The sequence below is a fragment of the Anomaloglossus baeobatrachus genome, chromosome 2 (genome assembly GCF_048569485.1).
Source record: "Anomaloglossus baeobatrachus isolate aAnoBae1 chromosome 2, aAnoBae1.hap1, whole genome shotgun sequence".
NCBI lineage: Eukaryota > Metazoa > Chordata > Amphibia > Anura > Aromobatidae > Anomaloglossus > Anomaloglossus baeobatrachus.
In genome coordinates, this window is record NC_134354.1 from 531,056,078 (window position 1) to 531,073,992 (window position 17,915).

At 38.4% G+C, this 17,915-nt stretch overlaps 1 protein-coding gene across 1 annotated transcript in view; it reads left to right on the forward strand.

The window, feature by feature from the left end:
- GABRA5 (gamma-aminobutyric acid type A receptor subunit alpha5) overlaps window positions 1–2,454 on the forward strand; it is a 435,463-nt gene extending 433,009 nt beyond the window's left edge. The window contains exon 10 of the mRNA XM_075336610.1: window positions 55–2,454. Within this exon, the coding sequence (XP_075192725.1) occupies window positions 55–381 (327 nt within the window). The 3' untranslated portion in view covers window positions 382–2,454. The remainder of the gene's footprint in view (window positions 1–54) is intronic.
- Window positions 2,455–17,915: the final 15,461 nt, after the last annotated feature.

Here is a 17,915-nt window from a genome sequence, read left to right on the forward strand (position 1 = left end):
CCCCAAATTGTATAAATGCTTCAATAGTTCTCTATGTTTTCCTATTTCAAACAGAAAAAAGAGCAAGAATCCCTCGGAAGAAAGCCCATCAACACTTATGGTGGAGCAAGAATAACCTACACACCCAATATTTCAAAAGACCTTACCTCATCTGTCATCTCAAATCCAGCTTCTTTGCATATGAAAGTGGAGGATAAGTGCCCAGAAAATAAAAAGACGTACAACAGTGTCAGTAAGATTGACAAAATGTCTCGAATAGTTTTTCCCGTCATGTTTGGGACTTTCAACCTTGTGTATTGGGCAACATATTTGAACAGGGAACCTGTCATCAAGGGGGCGGCTTCATCTAAATCATCCCAAGTATTACCAATACACATCTGAGCCATATCTTTGCACCTGACTATACCAATGAAAGTAAAACAGTATATCCAGGACATTTTTTGTGGAATACTTACTTATTTTTCGTTTGCTTGTTTAGCATGAATAGTTACTGGCTCATGTTCATCTGAATGTCTTACCTCATTTTTCTTTTAAAAGAAAGAAAAAAACTGTAACGCCAAAAACCTGTCTTATTTATGTTGCTAAAATTAAAATCATGTAATATGTTATGTAAATATTGTATCTAATTTCCAGATAACAAACTTAAAGGGGTTATCTGACATTGGGAAAATGTTGTGCAACATGGGGAAATAGGATAAAATATTAAAAGGTTTGAATGATCTGCCGATCTTCAAAAGCCGGCAAAGCTAACAAGTAACCACTTGATCTTTTATTATTATATCCCATGTCTTACCATGTTGGTTAATATCAGAAAACATCTTTAGGATGCCATAAAACTCCTTTATAATGTGACACTGATTAAAATTGAGAAAACCGAAGAAAAGAAATACAGTAGGGAATTTCTGTGAATTTTTAGGTCTTAAGCCATATTTAGTCTTCTTAATAAATATTCAAGAAAAGTAAATATCTAGTTTTATTAGGACAAACATGGTCTGTCATGCCTCAGTGAAATAAATGTTTCTACTAATGATGAGCATTTCCATAGGTTTGAATAGCCACTTTTTCTGTTAGACATGTTATATTCCAAAATGTTACCTTCATGTGGCAATTTTCTTAATGTATGTGCCATATTTCTGTGTGGATTGAGTATTTGGTAATAGGAGAGCTCAACAATACATTTTTAGTAAGTAGTATACTGCATGTAAATATGACGGGGAATTATTGATATGTTTGTTTGAATATATATTCATCAAGAACAAAAATTCATGGACATGTGGAAATCCTATGGTTGATAGAGATGAAAATGAAATGCAAATTATGAAGAAATGAAAACAGCATCTTGAAAACATCTTCAAAAAGTCATTTATTCAGTATTGAGTATGACTGTAGAAATAAATGCACATACATGCCTTGTCAGCTATCAATAGGAATATTCTGCTACACTCAATGTACTTGGGCACAGAGATCATCAACATCCACTGCTGGCAGCTCCCTTTGCAACTGTAAATGAATGATCTCCCAGATGGGTTCCATAGAAAACGAGTCTGGTGGTGCTGCAGCCAATGGCAGCACATTTAAGCCATGCAAGCTGCTCACATTAGCACGAGCAACAAGAGACTTGCCATTTATTGGGTTTAAAAACAGCTCCTGGGATAAATCACATTCCCTTATGAAGGCCTCTTCATGGTATTAACCATGTAATCTCCAGACCAATCTCTAGCTATAAGTGTGTCTAAGATAATAGTAGAATTTATTGATAGCAAGGATAGATTCTAGCATCCATAGCAGTAAAAGGAACTCCTGTAGCTAGTCATATTGCTTTTAGCTCAAGGTTGTTCAATCACCTTCTCATGGTCTATATAGACACTTTTGCTTGGTATGTGATACCAAATTTCCCATACACTACGGAATGGATCATGCTGTACCATACTTTGAATCAGATAAGACCACATAAGCAACATCATGAAGAGGACTTCACAAAGGAACCTCTAACTGGTGCTACTCCCAGGATTATGGTATGAGATGGCATAATGTATGGTAGCTTGACCTCTCTAGTCATAATTCCAGGTAAATTAACAGCTCAGCATTATAATGCTTTGATCTTGGAGCCAATGGCATGACTATTTTTCTAAGGTGTCACAGGTGTCATTTCTCAGCAGAACAATACCAGTCTAAACATGCTACTACGGGCTGCAGTGTCTCTGGACCTGTCTACAATCAAGCACATCTGGGACATCATTGGTCGGCAATTGCAAAGGGCGCAGCCAACAGTGAGTCTTAACAATTTCGACAGCATGCCAAGGTGGGCAAGTGCATGTATCCCTGCGTGGGGCACTTACACTCAATTCTGAATAAATTTAGATCCTCTGAAAAGTTTTTAAGATCGTTTCATCATTTGCATATCGATAACATGTCTATCCATGCTGTTATCTTCATAATTTCAGGATTTTTCCCTCCTGTTTGTTTTATATATATATATATATATATATATATATATATATATATATATATATATATATATATATATATATATATATATTTATATTATATATATATATATATATATATATATATATATATATATATATATATATATAAATAGACCACTTCCAAATTTTCATTTTTTCAGATTTTTCACCTTATAGGAATATTTTTGAGTAAAATATGAATTGTTCTTTTATTCTATAAACTACTGACAACATGTCTCCAAATTTGCAAGTAATACATTTTGTATTTATTTTCTGACAATAAGAAATGGTCAAAATATCAACACAATGCATTGCTTTCAGACCTCAAATAATGCAAAGAAAACAAGTGCATAATCATTTAGAAACAACAATACTAATGTTTTAACTCAGAAAGAGTTCAGAAATCAATATTTTGTGGAATAGCCATGATTTTTAATCACAGCTTTCATGCATCTTGGCATGCTTTCCACCAGTTTTTCACACTGCTTTTGGGTGACCCTATGCCACTCCTGGTGCAAAAATTTAAGCAGTTCTTATTTGTTTGATGGCTTTTGACTATCCATCTTCCTCTTAATTCCATTCCAGAGGTTTTCAATGAGGTTCCGGTCTGGGGGTTGGGCTGGCCATAACAACGTTTTGATGTTGTGGTCCTTCATCCACACATTGATTGAACTAGCCATGTGGCATGGCACATTGTCTTGCTTGATAAAACAGTCTTCAGAGTTGGGGCACATTGCCTGAGCAGAAGAAAGCAACTGTTTTTCCAGGATAACCTTGTATGCGGCTTGATTCATACGTCCTTTGCAAAGTTTAATCTGCCCGATTCCAACCTTGGTGAAGCATCCACAGATCATCACCGATCCTCCACCAAATTTCACTGTGGGTGCAAGACACTGTGGCTTGTACACCTCTCCAGGTCTCCATCTGACCATTAGATGACCAAGTGTTGGACACAGCTGAAAATTAGACTCACCAGAGAAGATTACCTTACTCTAGAAATTGGGCAGGAATTCTCAGAATAAACTTTGCGAAGGACGTATGAATCAAGCTGCATACAAGGTTATCCTGGAAAAACAGTTGCTGCCTTCTGCTCAGGCAATATTCCTCAACTCTGAAGACTGTTTTTCCAGCAGGACAATGTGCAATGCCACACTGCTAGGTCAATCAATGTGTGGATGAACGACTACTAAATCAAAACTCTGTCATAGCCAGCCCAATCTTCAGACCTGAACCTCATTGAAAACCTCTGGAATGTAATTAAGAGGAAGATGGATAGTCACAAGTCATCAAACAAAGAAGAACTGCTTAAATTTTTGCACCAGGAGAGGCATAAGGTCACCCAAAAGCAGTGTGAAACACTGGTGGAAAGCATGCCAAGACGCACGAAAGCTGTGATTAAAAAACATGGTTATTCCACAAAATATTGATTTCTGAACTCTTCCTGAGTTAAAACATTAGTATTGTTGTTTCTAAATGATTATGCACTTGTTTTCTTTGCATTATTTGAGGTCTGCAAGCAATACATTTTTTTTTTGTTATTTTGACCATTTCTCATTTTCAGAAAAAAAATTGCAAAATGTATTGCTTGGAAATTCGGAGACATGTTGTCAGTAGTTTATAGAATAAAAGAACAATTTCCATTTTACTCAAAACATATACCTATAAAGACAAAAATCAGAAAAACTGAACATTTTGCAGTGGTCTCTTAAATTTTGATAGAGCTGTATATTATATATATGAAAATGCATCATTTTAAAGCAAACACAACTTTTAAAATACTAAATGCTTTACTTGCTAAAACTAGAATTTAAAATATTATGTTGTATGAATGTCTTTGTTTGGATGGAGGACATATTGTTTCTTCTGTTACTAATGTGTAATTTCCTTAAGTAGCTAAGCATTCAGACTAGGGATGAGTGGACCTGTAGATGTTCAGGTTTGGCGGGTTCAGATGGACCTTAGATAAAGATCCTAAAGGGATTCGGACTTGACCTGAACCCCAATGGAAGTCACTAATTGGGAAAGTTCGGGTCTCCGCCAACATGCAGCTAGCCGTAAACAGAACACTCCCGGGGTGGTTGGGTGGAGGATTCTATTGTTATTTTTTTTTACACATTACATCCGATTACACTGTTGTTACCCCCATTGTGAGCCAATCAAACACTGCAAGCGGCTCAAACTGGGCTAAGCACCGAGAGTAGCCAAGCACAGTGATGCTCGCTCAAATGGTTTGCATATGTATAGCACCTGAACTCCAAACCCAAACTCTGTTTATTTTTTAATGTCTGTGTTTTGTACGAACACCGAACCTTGGGATCGCTCATCTCGAATTCAGACCACTGTTTATTAGTATGGTAATGTGCTACGTTTCAATGGTTACTTTGTTACTAAGATATATCTACAGATACTTGCGTAGTTTTTGCTTTTATAAAATCATCAGGTTCATTAATTTAAACATTTTATATTCTAGCCTGCATCATTTAAACTAACTCATTCGGGACTGAGTATTATGATAACCTTAAAGGCCCCTTTACACACAGAGACTTTCTAGCGATCCCACCAGCGATCCCAACCTGGCCGGGATCGCTACAAAGTCTCTGGTGAGTCGCTGGTGAGCTGTCAAACAGGCAAACCTGGCCAACGACGCAGCAGCGTTTAGAGACTTTCTAGCGATCCCGGACCTGCAGAATGACCTAGCTAGTCATTGGGGACGTGTCAAAGCAGCTATTTGAAAGTGAAGTCGCTAACAAAGTCGTTGTAACGGTGTCAAACACACCGATACATGCTGCATAGAGAGAAATAAAGGACCAAAAAATGGTCCTGAAAGATTTGTAGCGATCAGCGACCTCACAGCGGGGGCCAGGTCGCTGATGCATTTCACACACTGCAATGTTGCTGGGGAGGTCTCTATTACGTCACAAAACCAGTGACGTTGCAGCGATGTCGTTAGCGATGTTGCAGTGTGTAAAGGGACCTTAACATAACAATATGAATTTGTAAACCACAAATAAGGTGAAATAAGAATTAAAGCAGCTTTTACAATCATTTCTGTATCCTGCTAGCTTTGCGTCATATGCTGTTAATTTTACAATCATATGATCCCTCGTTGCTTTCCTGCTTTATTAAAATGTATCATTACATTTCAGAAATTCAGTTTATATCTCTATAAAGAGTAAGCTTGAACATATTTATATCTAAAGATGCTTTCTGAACATTTTGTAGATTATAACCGTCATCTGAGCGCTCACACTGCCTTAAGGTAAAAGGAAACTAGCAAATAGAGATGAGCAGATTGATCCACGGAGGATTGACTTAAAATTGAATTTCCTGAAATTCACAGATTTATGCGAATTCAAATATTTTGATATTCCATTTGCGGTTTACAACAAAAAAATACTTCACCATCACCATTTCTCACAAAGCTGAAGCATCATTGAGAAGTTAAATTAAATGTCATTTCGTATGAACATGCTAGCTTCCACATATTTCCTTTCAGCTATAACATCAACCAGAGTATCATACCATGTAAAGAGGAGGTCAGTAGCTGGAGAAACTGAGATCGATGGATCCCAGTGGAGCACAGTTTGTACGGCAGAGTCGTTTTTCCCCTCCAGTGTCACTAGGTAAATCTCTACCCTCTGTGGAATTTATGTTCGTATGGTCAGCAGGGTCCTCTCTCTGTCTGTCTTTTCTGTAGTCTGTAAGCTCTTATGTCAGTGGGATCCTCTCTCTCTTTCTGTGTCTCTCATCTGTAGAATGTAAGCTCTTTTAGTCAGCGGGATCATCTCTTTCTGTCTTTCTCTTCTGTAGTGTGGAAGCTCCTATGGCCAGCGGGATCCTCTCTCTGTGTCTCTCTCTTCAATAGTGTAAGCTCTTATAGTGAGTGGGGTCCTCTCTCTTCTGTAGGGTGTAAGCTCTTATGGTCAGCGGGATCCTCTTTCTGTCTCTCTCTTCTGTAGTGTGTAAGCTCCTGTGGTCAGCGGCATACTCTCTCTCTCTCACGCTCTCTCTCTCTATACCTCTCTCTCTGTCTTCTTTCTTCTGTAGTGTGTTAGCTGCTATGGTCAGCAGTATCCTCTCTCTCTCTCTGCCTGTTTCTCTCTTCTGCAGAGTGTAAGCTGTTATGGTCAGATGGATCTGCTCTTTCTGTATCCCTCTTCTGTAGTGTGTAAACTTTTATGGTCAGTGGGGTCCTCTCCCTGTTTCTTTTTTCTGTAATGTGGAAGCTCTTATGGTAAGTAGGGTCCTCTCTCTTTGTCTCTCTCTTCTGTAGTGTGTAAGCTCCTATTGTCAATGAGATTCTCTCTCTGTCTCTCTCTTCTGCAGAGTGTAAGCTGTTATGGTCAGATGGATCTGCTCTTTCTGTCTCCCTCTTCTGTAGTGTGTACACTTTTATGGTCAGTGGGGTCCTCTCCCTGTTTCTTTTTTCTGTAATGTGGAAGCTCTTATGGTAAGTGGGGTCCTCTCTCTTTGTCTCTCTCTTCTGTAGTGTGTAAGCTCCTATTGTCAATGAGATTCTCTCTCTGTCCCTCTCTTCTGCAGTGTGTAAGCTGATGGTCAGCGGGATTCTCTTTCTCTGTCTCTCTTTTCTATAATGTGTTAGCTCCTATGGTCAGTGGGATCCTCTGTCTCTCTCTTCTGTAGTGTGTAAGCTCCTATGGTCAGTAAAATCCTCTCTCTTTCTCTGTTTCATCTGTAGAGTGTAAGCTCTTATGGTTATCGGGATCCTGTCTTTCTCTCTCTTTTTTCTGTAGTGTGGAAGCTCCTATGGCCTGTGGGATCCCCTCTCTCTGTCTCCCTTTTCTGTAGAGTGTAATCTCTTATAGTCAGTGGGATCCTCTCTTTCTGTTTCTCTGTTTTGTACTGTGTAAGCTCCTCTGGTCAGCAGGATCCTCTCTCTCTGTTTCGCTCTTTGATATTGTGTAAGCTCCTATAGTCATCAGGATCCTCCCTCTTTGTCTCTCACTTATATAGTGTGTAATGGTTAGCAGGATCCTCCTTCTTTGTCTCTCTCTTCTATAGTGTGTAAGCTCTTATGGTGAGCGGGGCCCTCTCTCTCTCCTCTCTCTCTTCTATAGTGTGTAAGCTCTTATGGTAAGTGGGATCCTCACTCTCTGTCTCTTTCTTCCTTAGTGTCTAAGCTCTTATGATCAGCTGAATCCTCTTTCTCTGTCTCTCTCTTCTATAGTGTGTAAGCTCTAATGGTCAGCACGCTCCTCTCTCTCTATTTCTCTCTCCTGTAAATTGTAAGCTTTTATTGTCAATGGGGTTCTTTCTCTCCTCTTCTCCATGTGTATTTTCTGAGCAATTACAATCTTTGAAGTATTGAGATTCCCATTAATTTATTCAGCCCAAATAAATTTTGGGAGGAAAATTCAGCAAAGGGAGTAAATTTGAATTTGAAAAGATCTTCCCCTCTCCAGTAGTAAATGTTTAATTGTAGCTCAAAGTTTTAGTGGCCTTCCATCACAGGGTTTGCAGTTCGAGTCTTTGAGAATATTTGAGTTACGTCTTTCTAAAGGGAATCTGTCAGCTGCCTTTGCCTCCCTAAACTGCCACCATGTTTGTTTTGCACCCTTTTCCTGCATTCTAACAAGTACCTTTATGGTACTTGTTAGAATGCAGAAATACATTTAAATTGCTGAATACAGTTAAATTAACCTTTAACTCCTGTGCTCATGCAATGTAAAACAATAGAGTTAATATTCAGGTTTCATCGGACTAATCCTCACTTTCATTATGTAAGCACACCACTGTAGGCTAGACTCACATGATTTACATGACGAATGTCACTGTCGATTCCTTACAAATTTCAAACAATTGCGTGATATTCTATTTCTCTGGAAATGTGCAATGAAGTCTTGTCCATGCTCCTCAGTTCCATCTGCGTATTGCGCATGACCAGGGTGCCAGATATGATGTGGATCTTGGCTAACCTTTGAGATTTGCAAAGAGCTTGTGATAACCATAGAATAACATCTGGAGGAGACAAAATGGCACAAATGGTGTATTATCCTTGTGGAGCCGAATAAAAGAGATTTGGGAAAACTCACCTTCCAGAGTTGTGAAGGTCACAACTACCATTAGAGCATGGTAGCAATCCACATCGGCTGCCGTGTACCTAGTTAATTCAAATAGTAACCAGAGGAAAGAAAGGGTTAATCTCGCTACTGTGGATATAAGCAGGAGATGAATCCAAGGGTTGACCTTCGTGATTTTTAAAATAAAAAATCACAAAGATCAACCCTTGGATTCATCTCTTGCTTATATCCACGGCAGCGCGATTAACCCTTTCTTTCCGCTGGTTACTATTTAAAGACCTGGTGATAACATAGGTCTTACATGTCATGTCAGCCACATCAATAGGGACTTGCTTACATGATACGATGGAGGATTAATCTAGAGAAGTAAATTACCCATGATTGGTGAGCTACTGGTTTACATAGTGCAAGCCCAGACGTTAAAACAAATGTATCTTTTATTCAGTAATCACTAAGTAGCAAAAAGGGCTTGTTGGAATGAAGAAAAAAGTGAAACAGACATATTTTGGTGGGTTCGGGCCTTGGGCAGTTGATTAAGTCCCTTTAAATACTTACAAAATAGCTCTATTTAAGAAGAAAGGACAATACAGTAGTGCCTATGAAAAGTTGATGCCCTGTAAGTCAGAGCTATATTATTCTACCCTCTAAAAGGCCTCTATAAATGAATTAGCTTCTCAAAACATACATGAACATGAGAAGACTTCCTATGTAGATTTCCGGATGCAGAATCAGAGGGTTCTCAGGAACCCTAAATAGTTAGTAGGCTTTTACTGCTATGATGCTTTAGCTCTTTGGTGCAAAGTATTTCCTCCGGATTCAGCTAATGTAGACTTTCTGTTGCACCCACTAAGGGGTCTATCTTCATTTTGTATTATTGTTTACTGTACGTACTCGTATATTTAGCTGCATACAGTCTTGCCCTCTAGTGGTGAAAAAAGCAACTGCCGTATTTCCCAAGCATATTTGTAGTGAAGCAGAGGACTAGTACTGTGTGATATATAGATAGATAAATAAATAAATAAATCTCTATAGATTTATCTTTTATACTAGCAACATAAGGCAAAATGTTTATACTGATATAAAAATTGTGTTGTGGTGCCTAATTTTTCTGTATTATGCTTTTACGTTATACAATCCCAAATACCAACCTAGAGAGAGTCATCGTGAAATTACTGGATTGCTTTTTCCTTAACTTACAATTATTCTAAGTTAAATATAAAGGATATTTTTCGCTGCTCCTTGTCTTACATCGGTGCTCATGTAAATTCCACAATAAATCTTGCTGCAGCCTTAGTGTGTATGGCTGTAAGTCTTAGATAGGGGCCATGTAATAGGCTATATAGTAGAATTATAGGATACAAATATTAATAAAAACAATAAGTGAGCAGTTTTATGAAAATCGTAATGTTTGAGTATTTAGTGTTTTGTGGGCTGTACAATTTATTATTGTTTTCTTAAATTTAAAGGAGTTTTAAATTTTTTTCATACTTTGGATATATCATTTTTAGTGAAATACTGATAAGATTGCTTTTAGACCTTGTTTATTGCCTTTTTATATTTTTGTCAATACCAGCTACAAAGAGCTGTTATCATGTTATTGCTTTTAGCAACGATATATAACACACAAGTAATATTTCACTACAATGCAATATATCTCATGTATTCACAATGACACATACTAATCTTACTAGTTCATTTGTCTGGATGCAAGTATAATAAGGTACTAAAGGCATTTGCCAAGTTAGTATGAAGTTCATATAAACAACCAACGGATGTGTTCATATATGGTAACCTACATAAGTAACCAATTGAGTATTGACAGCAAATCTTGAGTGCTGCTTGTTTCTAAACTGAGCATGAGGTCTGTGCCCATAAATTTTAACCTATAATTATCAGTTGAACCCGAAAACTGGGATTTTATTTATGTGGATGATTAATAATACAATAAATTTATAGCATTACATCATAATATATTTTTGTCTGCAAATAATACAAGAGTCAACTGTACGATGGAGGGATTCGGATTACGGGCAAAATAAAAACTGAATAGACTTTTTTTAGTGAGTCTATGTTATTATTTCAAATTTTCTAAATTGAAATCATGTTTAAAATTTGCACTGGGATTGTGAACCATTGAGACATTCACAAGATCTTTCGAGTAACTAAAAATTTGCTTCTGATTATGGTTTATTTTTAATTCCCTTCTAGTGAATTGCTCTTATATAAACAAATATTCAATATCTATCAACCTATCGTAACATTCAAAGCCATGAAGGATGAAGGGACATTCATTGATTGTCTCATTACAACTATATTTTACAATCAGTTGGTGACTTTGATGTGTTAAAAGCAGAAAAAAATTGAAAATGTTTAGATCTGAAAAATTAGGTACTAGGTGCTGACCAATGGCATGAGGTGGTTAGTAGGTACCAAAGTGGATTAAGGAAAAAAAAAAGTATAGTAACATTTATTTGTGAACATGAAATGGAGTTCTGGGTGTTGAATCCTCTTCCAATTCCCCAGATCTAAATCAAATCTATATTATATGGGATGAACTGGGGAAATATGTCCAAACATATAAGCCCCACCTTGCAACTATCAACCCATACAGAAATGTTCCTAGCAAAAATTTGTGAATAAATTGACTAATAGGTGTTGTCATCCTCCTTGTTCAAAGAGTCATCACTGATTGGACAAAATCACAGTTTGTGGGACACCCTTCTATCACGCGCAGTAGTCAATTTATTCCTAAATAGTGATGAGTAAGCGCAAAAACGCTTGGTACTCAAACGAGCATATCAGATGCTCAGAAATAGCTAATTCATCAGCCAAATGTCTTGTTTTTAAAATATTTCTATAGCAGTAATGCAGTACTAGAGTTCCTTTTTTCAGTGTTAGCATTTTATAGTGTAGCTTTTTTTTTTTTTTAGTTATATTGTGTTTTCAGCTTGCACCTGTTGCATGTGCAGGTCAGTCTTTTTGATATATTTGTAGTGCATTTCTTTTTGATTGAGTACTCCGCCCTGTAGCTGTGTCCATCCTCCTTTATAGCTGGATTCTAGCTGCTCAGACATGTGGGTTTTTAACCCAGATAGAGACATCTAAGTTGGGGTCCCGGTAAATTGAAATATACCTTGTCGCTGGTCACTGGGCTCACATGCATTGGCCAATTCATAAGACAACTGTCTCTTTTTTCAAATACTCCTATAGCAGTGGTGCAATACTAGCATTTCCTTATTCATTGTTAGCATTTTAGAGTGCAGCTGGATGTGTTTTGTAGTTATATTGTGTTATCAGCTAGCACATGTTCACACCTGTTAGATGTGCGGGTCAGTCCTTTTGATATTTTTGTAGCTCAGAAATGTTCAAACTGAGTACTTAGTACAATAGAAGTCAATGGCTGACTCAAACATATTTTTCTAAAGTCCCTGTTATGTTTTCTGCCCTGACACAACCCCTGACCAACACAGTCCTCATTATCTGCATGCAGCTGGCAGCAGACATCACCCAGCAACCCCAATTTGTTTTCCTGGCCACCACAGTCCCTATCATCTGGGTGCAGCTGGCATCGCCCGCTAAATTCAATTCCTGGGCATCATCCAAAAGCTCTCCCCCGGCTAAAGTAACTGTGCAGTTAGTCCGCTCTGGTCTCCATTTTGGAAAAGACAGAGCAAGGGGTTGTCAGGCGATGTCTGCTGCCTGCTGCATGTGGATAATGGGGACTATGGTGGCCAGAGGCTGTGTCAAGGCAGGTAACAGAATAGGGAGTTGAACATTTAGTTTGAACACCCGTGGTATTCGATTGAGCACAGAGCATTCTGATCACCCCAATGCTTAATTGAGTATCGAGCAATGCTGAGCACGCTCACTCATCGCTGTGACTAAACTATACATGGGGAATGCAAATGCTTTCTTAAGCAGACATGACATGTCTAAAGAGATGATATGTCTTCTTCAAAAGATTTGCCGCCAATGTCTTGGTTACAAATACTGTAAAAAAAAAGTTCTTGTGGAAGCCATGCATAGATGGTCAGTGCTCTTTTGTTGGCACGGAGAGGACTAGCTCAACACTAAGCAGCTTGATTGATGTGGATTATGTAAAGACATCCAATCTTATAAGTACATGGAATATTTTAGAATATATAATCTATAGGCACAATCTTTATAGGTTATTCATAGCAGCATTTAATATAAATCGGTCAATGAGTGTGTAGTGATTCATTTCTCCATAGATCGTACAACTGCATTTAACAAATGCATGATTGACAGTGTTTAATAATGTCAGCGAGCCGTAACAACAAAGCTGTAAGAACTTCAGATCATTAAAAAATGTATAAAGATAATTAAATATTTTGGAATGCCACCCTCACTTTATTCCTATCAATTGTCAGGTCCAATGATAATTGGAGCGATTGTATTAAGAATGTCACAATGACAATATGTCTTAAACCAAAAGTATTGATATTGTATACTTCTATCATCTCAAATAAAATGGATAGTCGAAATCAGTAATTCTTTATATTAAAGAAACAAGGATGTCTCTTTTAACATTGTTTATAACTATTCACACAGTGTCAAATATATTGCGATTTCTCAAGCTAAATGTATGCTTTGTATACTAAAGCTGTTTTTATTGTTACACTAACTTTAATAAAACTCATAACATCTGCTCCTATGTGTCTTTTTAAGGATCTGAAACACGCTGTAAATTAAAGTTAACTTGTCATTTCATTTTTGTTATTTGTTTTTTAAATCGTAGGTTTACAAAGATAATATCAACCATTCCAAAAATACAGTTTCTAAGGAATTTGGGGGAGAAGATGGCATTCATTCTATGTGCTGACATGTCTTTTTTTCTGTAGGGTATTATTGAGATACTGCACCAGAATCACAGCACCCCAATTGTACAAACCATTTTTTATGCTGGATTTATATGTAATCTATTAGAAGAAGAATAAATGCTTCTTGAAAAAAAATCCGTAGTAGCAAGCAGTACAGTATGGCATAAAGACTACTATGAGATTGAATAAGCCAATATAGCAGATGTGCATAAGCCGTAAAATAGATATATTTGCAGCAATCTTCATCTTCAAATGAATTTTGTGTTCACTTATTTAAAGAACTGAAAAAGGTTTTCTATCAGCATTGCCTACATTTTAGAACTGATTAATTGAAATATACCTTCTATCAGAAAACACGTAAAAGCAGACATTAGACAGGTACATGCTCTTTGCAGTGTTAGTCATGTCACTTTCTCATACACTGCCATGTAATTTGCGACATGTCAATAAGTAGTTACAGAATCATATTGTATGCGTTTAATGTTGAAAAATAATACCCAAAACTACTCAGTGTGTCTTGAGATTGCATTTTAAAGGTACTTATTTCACCTCTGAGCTTGCTTTTATGGAAGAACCACTGCTGGTTGTAATTTGAGTCACATTCGCTGTATGACATCTATTACTGATCTGACACCTAAATACATTCTACAATAGCTATTATAATACCAGGGCAAGCTAAAATTCACTTTAGTTTAAAATATATTTTTTTCCTGCGGTCTCACCTCATACAAAAACTTTCATAAATTCACTCATGTATAGTGCTTTAATGGTACATGTGATCATATATACACATCATTTTTTAGATCTAGCAACTAAAGAAGGTAACATACAAATAAAGTAGATGTAAATGATGTAATATGAAGTGTAAGACCAGGGCTGACTCCAGGTTTTTGTGGGCCCCATCCAAATGTAGACACACACATATACAGATATGTACACATACAAGCATACGTACATATACATATTTAAAGACAAATTCACAAAAATACATCTAAATAGACATAAATATATACACAGTCATTTACACTGACATACATAGATACAGACATGATACATACAAACAAAGACACATTAGATATTTCTAATCTGAGGAAGCAGCCTCACTCACCTCCCCTTCTTGTCGCTTATTCAGCTCCTCCCGGGCATGTGGCTGTGCCACGCTGATTGGTGGCCATGACTAAAGCCTGCTTTACACGTTACGATTAAGCATACAATATCGTATGCGATCGTAACCGCCCCCATTGTATGTGCGGCACGTTCAATTTGTTGAACGTGTTGCACAAACGATTATTTGCTGTCACACGTACTTACCCTTCCATATGACCTCGATGTGGGCGAACGTCCACTTCCTGGAGTGGGAGGGACGTTCGGCGTCACATCGACGTCACGTGGCAGCCAGCCAATAGAAGCGGAGGGGCGGAGATGAGCGGGACGTTAACATCCCGCCAACCTCCTTCCTTCTGCTTTGCCGGCGGGAGCCGCGGGATGCAGGTAAGATCTGTTCATCGTTCCCGGGGTGTCACACACTGCAATATGTGCTACCTTGGGAACATTGAACAACCTCCCGTTCAATTTTTAGGAATTGAACGACGTGCGTGCGATGAACGTTTTAATGTTCAATCACAATCGCATGTAGCTGTCACACGTTACAATATAACTTACGATGCCGGATGTGTGTCACTTACGACGTGACCTCGCCGGCACATCGTAAGATATATTGTAGCGTGTAAAGCCCGCTTAACAGTCATGGCCATGCATGGTGTACACTGACATTGCTGTGTATAAATTGCAGGAGGTACTGGGGATATACAGCATTAGGGGGACATACAGCTCTAGAGGGGGACACTCAACTCTTGAGGGGGTATTCAGCACTGGGGTGGAGGGAACATACAGCTCTGGGGTGGTATACAGCACTGGCATGGGGGGACATATAGCTCTGGGGGTATAAAGCACTGGGGTGGGGGGACATACATCTCTGGGGGGTATAGAGCACTGGAGTGGGGGGACAAAGCTCTGGAGGGTATACAGCTCTGGGGATATACAGCACTGGGGTGGGGGGACACATAGCTCTAGAGGGGGGTATAAAGCACTGGGGTGGGGGGGGAAATACAGCTCTGGGGGTATAGAGCAATGTTTATATTCCAGGGATAGACTCAGAGTGATTTGATCATGAGTATGGCTCCTTACTAGTGATGGGTAGAGATGAGCGCAATCGTGGAAGTTTGGTTCGGCGGGTGCAGCCTGACTTTTGAAAAAGTTTGGTTTGGGACTTTGATTTGACCTGAACTCCAATGGAAGTCATTAATTGGGCAGTTCAGGTCTCCACCCACATGCAGCCGCAATAAAAAAAACCCACTTCCTGTGGTGGGTAGCCTTTGTTTTTCCATATTTTTTGTTGGGTACACACTACATCCAATTATGCTGTTGTTACCCCCAGTGAAAGCCGATCAAACACTGCAAGTGTCTGGCACTGGGCTGAGCACCAAGCGTATCTGAGCACAGCGATGCTCACATGAGTGGCTTTCATATGTAAAGCACCTGATCTGCAAACTTGAACTCTGTTTTTTAAGTATGTTCAGTACAAACAATGAACGTTGCATCTCAGGTTCACTCAACTATTATGATGGATGAACTAGAACTATAAACTTTGGGGCTGCATACCAGACACCTAGTGTCCGTGTACTGTTTAGGTTCCACCAGTCGGAGTAAAAAAAAGTCAAAATGGGTATTTAAGCAGGACAATTATATTTACCAAGTCTCCTCGCTGTCAAATTGCTTTCAAGTCTGCTCATTAAATCTCATGCATATTCACTGCGACTGAATATATTATTGGTTGCAGTCAGACTGCTGACGTACCGGCATCTGTGCTTGGTTGCCCTAACAGTAGCTGTCTAGGTTCCTGTGGTGGAGTGTAAATATTAATAAATAATTGGAAACAAATAATATATTTATTTATTTTTCCACTCGACTCCAGGGTCCCAGACAGCTACTGTCAGGGCAACCAATCACAGATGCTGCGAGTCTGACTGCAACCAATCACAGGGGCTGTTACAGAGGGTGGGCAGCAGAAGCAGTTCATATTCAGGAGGTGTAAAGCAATATGGCAGCCGCGTGGAAACTCAGTAAGTATAATTATCCTGCTTTAATCCCCATTTTGCTTCCTTTTTTTAAATCTTAATCCAGGTGGCTGAAGCCAAGCAGTAACACGGACTTCCCTTGGAGGTCTGTGATCGGAGTCTGTGCATTGACCCCAAACTTTGCAGTTTGAGTTCGACCATCACTAATTACAGACTTTCTAGTTTTAAAATGCATGCAACTTTATTTGCCAGAAATTAAATTTTTGAAGAAAATTCAGTAAGGTCGATGAATTTAAATTTTAAATATCCACTCATCTCTACTGGTGGGTCATTTTAATAAAATTTGATTTTCCTGCCCTGCTTTTTAATGAAGGTAATTACTTTTCCCTTGGTATTGCTATGCTTTATGATTATGATTTTAACCCTTCGTTAATTCAGACCTTGACCTTGACTTTGTTCGTACCTTGGATTGTCCACTGTCTATCCATTGTTCTACTTTACAAATGACTCCTGTATTCTTTCCTATGTTCTCTATTTTTAACTTTACTTCTACTTCATCATTCCTGCTGGTTAGACTTGGTGCATATAAATCTGATCCAGCAGCCATGTCAGTGATCGTGACTACTTGCAGGAAGCTCTGAGAAAAAACACCTTCCTGACAGCATACCTAGCTTCTCTTTTGATTAGCTGGTCTTGTGTAACTTCATTGTTGTGGTATGACGCACTTGTGATTTTGAAGAAGAGCGACTGATTCCGTCTGGTAACAGGTGGTTCTATGTCCTTACATCTAGAGGCCACAAATCACAAACACTGCCACTTGAAAGTGTTCTGAGAATTGACTCACACCAAATTCTACTTCTTACCACAATCAATGACTATTCAACAGGCTGCCATCTAGAAATTATGTCCGGAAAGTTTATACTTTTTTGCAAGAGTTAACAATAAGAATAACTAAACCAGGCCGCAGCCAGTATTAGAGTGGTGGAAATAAAAAAAACATAGAAATAAATCCCCGTTAAAAATTAACTTTTAATCTAATATTATTAAAAGGTCAAAAAACCACAATAACAAACATAAAACATGACAATGCAGGGTGTGTTGTAATAACAAATACTAGGAGGGAGAAGGATAAACTATCCCTAAGTTGCCCTAATCAGGCTCTCCACACCTAGCAATGAAGGGTATGACGCCCTAGGGTTGTGGCGCCCCCATTCACCGACGGGAGACCCTAATTGACCCTAATAAACCCTGCACAGGTCAACACTAACACCATACAGTTAGCAAAAAAGCCCCATCAAAATAAGATGGAAGCATCAGAAACTTATCTGAAACAGGTCCCGACGTGATTCCTCCCAAAGATGTCAGGGAATGGATACTGTATTTACTATGCCTAAAGGTCATTTTGAAAATGTGGTGATGCCATTCTAATTAACCAATGGTTTTATAGTCTTTCAAAATTTAATAAACTTTATTTTTTGCTCCCTGTTG